Here is a 7,191-nt window from a genome sequence, read left to right on the forward strand (position 1 = left end):
GTTGATATATTGTTATATCAAATAAATATTTAATATTCAAATATTTAATATTTATATTTTATTACCTCTCAGCTTTACAATTATCAAAAATTATAATTTTTTTGTTTAGTTTTAGTTAACTGTAATACTACAACGAACTGTGAAACCAGAAAACCTATGTTTGATTTTTTTTTTTCTCTTCGCCAGGTGCCGGTGGGGATCTGTCAACACGCAAGTCCAGAGAGCAATGGGAGACCACAGTCTGTAATACAGTAATCAATCCTGTTTTACAGGTCAGTTTTGATACTGCTGAATATCAGGAGTGTATGAGCCATTTAAAAAATGGCATACATTTAAACCATTTTTTTGAAAAACACAAATAACCTTCTAAATAAATAGAGTATATATTTAGTCAAATAACCACATTGAATGCATATGATTGCTTGAGTCAACCAGGTCTCTGTTTTCAGAATTTGAAGAGGATGTTGAAAAGAGCACAGGATCTGATTGCAGCTGATAACCGACTTTCTAACAGTCCCCTGATGAAGGTGCTGAGAGGAGACCCTCAAAAAACTCTTCATCTCCCCTCTAACTGCCCCACTCACCACTCTGCCTTCTGGAGCCCCTCACCTGTCCTGACAGTGGAAAGCTTTTCACATCAAATAAACCAAAGTCAAGCACCCCTTCTCACCCTTTTTATCAATAAGGTTTGTTCACTGAGGACATATGAAAACATTATACAGGTCCTTGAGTTAATTTCATGTTTTCTTAACCGTGTTTCCAAATTACATCCCTGTGTGTGTGTTTATCAGGTCCACTGCATAAGACAGCTGATCCATTTGCCGGCTCTTGCTGCTCTGTTGTCTGACCTAATGAAAGTGCTTCCACCAGGCTCTGAGACCCAAACCCACACCATCGATTCACTGCTACAATGCATTCCTGCTGGTCTGTCATACTTATACTCACTAGAGGAGATATCTAGTTGCTTTATTTATTGGTGGATTTTTGTATGCATGTAATATTACTGTAATTTGTCTTACTGAAAATAGGCCATCAGAGGAAATTATTGTCAGAAAAAGTTGAGATCTTCATGAAGGTGTGGAACCAACTCAGAATGGAAATATCCAATAACGGTAAGCAGTTAGACTAGGGCTGCTCGATTTTGGCAAAAATCATAATCACGATTATTTTGGTCAATATTGTAATCACGATTATTTAAACGATTATGACAGGCTCCAAAACTTTACATAGTGATTCATTTAAAGATAGCAATACAGCGAGAAAAAGATACAAATAAAAAAACAGTGCTTTAAAAATACTGAATACTTTTATGCAAGTCTAAAGTAGTCTAACAATACTACAGAAATTGAATTTGAATGTAAAATAAAACAATGTCTTCACTCTAATAGTTAAACATGCTTTGTTTCTTATTAAAACTAAAAACGTCCTTCATTCAAGAGCAGTGAGTGATGTTTCTCGTATAAAACATATTTTTACGTTTTATTCATATTAGGCACAGAGACGCCAAAAGGAATATTATGTGTTGCCGCTTTAACCACACGGACCCATTATACTGTTACGCACGGATTTTCATTCTCAAGTTCTCAACTGTTTATGTTCATTTAGACATAACTGACAAGAGTTTACATGAATAATCACCAAGCCCCTCATTTTGAAATATTTTTGCGTGTATTTGACCGTTTAGGTGGTGCGCACCTTGAGCTAAAAGATAACTTTCATGTCCGTGTTCCGCTCCGTCTCTGAGCGCATTAACAAAGGACAGCGCAAGTTTTCTTACGTGCTATTAAAAACACAACATCAAACATTAATAAATCAAGCACGTCCCATTTTATGAAAGCCACCTTACATGATTTAGCTGATTTGCATGTGAAATTTGGCTTTTATGGAGGAGCGAAAGCGCACCACTGGTAAAAGGGCAAAATGGGGCGAAATAATCGTTTCATCTCGATTACTGCATTTTCATGATCGTCTGAAGCAGAAATCGAAACCGAATTTCGATTAATTGCACAGCCCTATTTACATGTGGAATATGTTTTATCCATAGCAATTTTCCTGTCATTCAAACCCATGATAATTATTAAACTGGCCGTTTTGTACTGCTAAAAGGACAATATCTATTTTGTTTAAATATAATCATACATTTAAATTCTAGGGATCATTGTAACCTCATAAAATTATAATGTTTTGCATAATATTGTTTCATTATTTTAGCTTCTTTAGGTTTGGATTCTACACTTTGTGAAAAAGACATAACTAAAGAAAGCTCTAGTCAGTTTCTCTCCCTAAGTCGACACGGATCATGTCTCCACACACTTATAAATCTCCTGTCTGAGACCCACAACAGTCTTGTGCGAGAAGCCAGAAAACTCTGTCACCAGGAAGACAGGTGTGTATTTAAGAGGTGTTCTTTTAATTTACTTGATCAAAAATACAGTAATATTTTATAATATAATTTATTCCTGTGATGGCAGAGCTCAGCCTCCAGAAATCATTCTAATATCTAATAAAACATTTCTTATTAACACAGTTGCTGCCTAATATTTTTGTGGAAACCATGATACTTTATAACATTTTGTAACATTATGGATGTCTTCCCTGTCACTTTGTGTTTTAAATTTGTTTGCTTGTCCATTGGTTGCATTTCGTCTTACAGTGACTATAAAGTGACATTGGTGGCGCTGTCCCAGAGCCAACTTGCCCTGTGTCACCCAGAAAAGGAGTTGCTCCCCCTGGTGTTGGCTAACTGCCATTACACACTAGAGAAGGGTCAGCAAACAATGAGCTCCTACGATCATAAGGCTATTGAGAGAGAACTCAGCAGACGATTTTTTGCAGGCAAACCACACATTCTAATAGTGAGTCTACGCATTTTAAAACCTATCTAATACCAGTGTTAAATATATGATAAGATTCATTGGCTACTAAACACTGAAAACTCATAATTTAAAATTTCATGCAGGACACTGACAAATATATAAAAAGACGTCATCAAAATTTTACAGAAGTCCTCAATGAGGTCAGAGCCAAAATACCTCAGGTAATTTTCTCAGTCTCTTTGCACTCTTTGTTCAGTTTGCCAAAAACCTGTACTGTATTTCTACCATACTGTAGAAATATAATATAATATACAATAATTCAATTGTCTGTGCTCATTTTCTTCCTAAGGAAGCCTCACTTTTCTTATCTGATTTACAGGAACCACTCAAGGCCTCTGTGCTCAGCTCCATGAGATCGATGCTACGTTCATTCACCGATGTGTGTGACGCAGTTTACGTTGTAGAGATTGGCCTTCGTTTCCTAGGTAAAACCGGTGGAAACCCTCCAAATCTGCTGCTGTCCTATCTGAAAGATTCCTTGAAAATGGACCAACAAATCTCAAGCATCATAGCTGAGGTGAGGCATGCGTTTAAAGCAGTAACTAAAAGGAATTTTAACCAAGCAGGCATTTTGCCACTACTATCAGCGTGTATAATCTATATGCTTCTGTAATTTGATTCCACGCTTCTTGGTTTCAGGCTTTAAAAGAGAACCGGCTCAGTCAGTGCACAGCAACCTGGCAGCTCCTTACCTGCTGGAAGAGTGAACAGATGATGAGAAAAGGACAGGTAATTTAACATTGTGACATATAGCACTGTATATCATTAATAACGATCCCATAGAATTTTTACATCTAAACTATTTAAAGGGATAGATGTCATTTGTCATTGATTACTCACCCTCATTGATTACTCACCCTCATGTTGTTCCAAACCCATAAGAGCTTTGTTCATCATCAGAAGACAAATTAGGATATTTTTGATGAAATCCAAGAGAAAACAACTGGCACTTTCAAGACCCAGAAAGGTAGTGAGGACATTATTAAAATAATCCATGTGACATACGTCATGGTACTCTTGTGAATGCGCAGAAAATGAACAGATGAAATTGTAGCCTCATAACATTATGTTTGAACTCACATAGACCATTTTAATGATGCCTTTACTACCTTTCTGAGCCGTTTAAACATTTCAGTTGCATTGCTATCTATGCAGGATCAGAAAGCTTTCAAATTTCATTGAAAATATATTAATTTGTGTTCCAAAGATAAACAAAGGTCTTATGGGTTTGGAACAAGTAATTAAAGACAGAATTTTAATTTTTGGGTGAACTATCCCTTTAAGTTTACATTGAGAAAATAACTAGTAAGATGCATGAATAATGTAAGACAAAATCAATATTTTCAGAGTGCATTGCTTGTGCAGGCAGCTAATTTCTAATTCCCTCCTTCTGTTCAGCTATTTAGCTGGTCACTAAACTGACCCCATTACTGCTAACCTCTGTTGACCTCCTTTGATTGACCCTAAACAATAAAGAGAGTAGACATACGAGGGTTGTAAATCCCAGGGAAAGTGTTGGTCAGAGTGTGCCAGGCTTTAACAAGAGAGCGTGTGCCACCAACAGGTTAAAGACTTTTAACCCAGGCTCCTCAGAATCGCTGAACAATATTGTTTAGTTAAACGATACATTAAGACTTTTTTAGGTTGTGCTATGATTTCTGTAGTTTACTTTAAATCTTTTAATGCACAATTTTGCAGGATCCTTTCCACCGATTGTCTGAAGGTTTCAGAGGTGAACTGACTTCAGAGGAAAGAAAGCAGGTGAAGGTTTTCCTTGGGCTCACAGATACTGACATTTTCTCTTTGGAGCTACATGAGATCCTTCAGCTCATGACCAACAGCACTGTTGATGACGGCTTTACTCCACAGTTTGAGTAAGAATTTATCCTATTTTTAACTTTTTTATATTATTTACCCAGCATTCCAGCCGCCTGGACTGCAGTCTTCTGGACCATTTGTGAGGGAGGGTTTTGATGAGGTGAACTGGCCACAAAAGGCAGAGTAGGCCTGAGCATTTTTCACAGATGTCTGACATTTGACTTTTTAAATGTAAATTTTAAACGGTATAATGTGATGTAAAACAGGCATTCTCACAAAATACTTTCAAACCCTCACAGCGTAAACAGGAGCAAGCTAATTATCAAATAAATAAATGGACATAAAATACTGATTTGAAAATGAATTTGTAATATTAAACTGCACACAGTATACAAAAACATACCGCAAAATTCCAGTCAAGTACTTTAAAGATTTGTATAATAATTCAGTTTAAAATTGAATTATACTGAAACATATAACTTTTGTAAACAAACAGGTAATTACACTACCAGTCAAAAGTTTTTGAACCGTAAAATGTTTAATGTTTTTATAGTGTCTTCTGCTCACCAATGCATTTATTTGATCCAAAGTACAGCAAAAACATTTTGAAATATGTTTGCTGTTTAAAATAACTGTTTTCTGTTTCAATATATTTTAAGATGTAATTTATTCCTGACTTCAACCTGAATTTTTAGCATCTATGCCAGTCAGATGATCCTTCAGAAATCATTCTAATATTCTGATTTGCTGCTCAAAAAATTTATTTTTAGGTATTTTTGATGAATAGAAAGTTCAGAAGAACATATGAACATTTATCTGAAATAGATATTTTTTTTGTAACATTATAAATGACTTCATGATCACTTTTGATCAGATTAAAGCATCCTTGCTAAATAAAAGTATTAATTTCTATAATTTCTCAAAAAAATACTGATTTCTGAAGGATTATGTAACACTGAAGACTGGAGTAATGGTGCTGAAAATTTAGCTTTGATCACAGGAATAAATTACATTTTAAAATATATTAAAATAGAAAACAGTTATTTTAAATAGTAAAAAATATTTTAAAATGTTGCTGTTTTTGTTGTACTTTTGATCAAATAAATGCGGGCTTGGTGAGCAGAAAAGAGTTAAAAAACATTAAAAATCTTACTGTTCAAAAACTTTTGACTGGCAGTGTATTCTCAAAATAAAAAGTCAGGAAGTGTTTTGGCATCCAAAGCAAATACATTTAAAAAGATCCTATAGCATTTAGTACTACAACACAAAGAGACATAAGGGTCTTTTAAGTTTTTCCTCAGAACGGCCACTTACAATCACAACAATGCAGACCTCCCAAACCTAGTCATTCCCTGGAGACCTGTGGGCTTTTAGACCCAAGAGAGGCACACTTTGACCCCTCCAGGCTCCCATCTGTCAGTGTGCCCTGCTCTAGTCACCTACTGAGCAGGCAGCTGGTCAGAATGAAAAGGAATGCGTGTGCTGAGAACAATAGAATCCAATGCTAACTGTTGATCCTAAACCACGCCACTGAACACCCTTCCTCCTTTCTCTTTCTGTTTCACAACATAGCATCAGGTCCACCGTTGAAATCCATTTGGAGAAGAAGAACATCACTTCTTTTCCTGGTCTGGACAGTCTTCCAGAGGAGCTTACTTTGGCTAAAGCAGCAGAAATCTGGAAGCTTGCAGTGGCGTTCAGACACTGAAAAGATCTTTTGAATGAGCCAAACAAATGAATAATACAAATGTGAAAACATCTAGACTGCTTTGATTTTTTTGTCAGATGTTGCTGCCTTTGTCATGTCTGTTGTATAGGACAGATTTATGACTCATTCCAAAACTCTAAATCTTTGTTGTCTTTATATTGTTGATTAAAATAATCTATGTTTACTCTTTAGAACTTTGAATATTGTTGAGCATTTTATTGTTTAGAGATTTGTATACATACTTCTGGGAACAAAAATTAATTGAACAATACTGTATTGCTGTAACACATTTGTCTTATGTAATATGTTCCATGCTAATAAGGGCCAAATAAAGTTCTATTATTAATCAACAGTGCGTTTACATTGTGACAAATTTGTTTTGTATACAAAATACACTACCAGTCAAAAGTTTTTGAACAGTAAGATTTTAATGTTTTTTTAACAGTCTGCATTTATTTGATCCAAATTACAGCAAAAACAGTAAGATTTAGAAATATTTTTACTATTTAAAATAATTGTTTTCTATTTTAATATATTTTAAAATGTAATTTATTCCTGTGATTTCAAAGCTTATTTTTTTATCATTACTCCAGCCACATGATCCTTCAGAAATCATTCTAATATTCTGATTTGCTGCTCAAAAAAAACATTATTATTATTATGTTAAAAACAGCTGAGTAGAATTTTTCTTAGGTTTCTTTGATGAATAGAAAGCTCAGAACAGCAGCATATATCTGAAATTAACATTATACATGTCTTTATCGTCACTTTTAATCAATTTAAAGCATT

The 7,191-nt window shown here is 34.9% G+C and overlaps 1 protein-coding gene across 1 annotated transcript in view; it reads left to right on the forward strand.

The window, feature by feature from the left end:
• The window catches only part of rnf213b (ring finger protein 213b), a 27,769-nt gene extending 21,012 nt beyond the window's left edge, over positions 1-6,757 (forward strand). The window contains 11 exon segments of the mRNA XM_073827913.1: positions 177-272; positions 450-686; positions 792-924; positions 1,029-1,112; positions 2,212-2,386; positions 2,654-2,855; positions 2,960-3,037; positions 3,196-3,393; positions 3,516-3,605; positions 4,575-4,750; positions 6,267-6,757. Coding sequence (XP_073684014.1) covers positions 177-272; positions 450-686; positions 792-924; positions 1,029-1,112; positions 2,212-2,386; positions 2,654-2,855; positions 2,960-3,037; positions 3,196-3,393; positions 3,516-3,605; positions 4,575-4,750; positions 6,267-6,402 — 1,605 coding nt within the window. The 3' untranslated portion in view covers positions 6,403-6,757.
• The last annotated feature ends 434 nt before the right edge of the window (positions 6,758-7,191 follow it).

Source organism: Garra rufa, chromosome 22 (genome assembly GCF_049309525.1).
Source record: "Garra rufa chromosome 22, GarRuf1.0, whole genome shotgun sequence".
In the NCBI taxonomy this organism is placed as follows: Eukaryota; Metazoa; Chordata; class Actinopteri; order Cypriniformes; family Cyprinidae; genus Garra; species Garra rufa.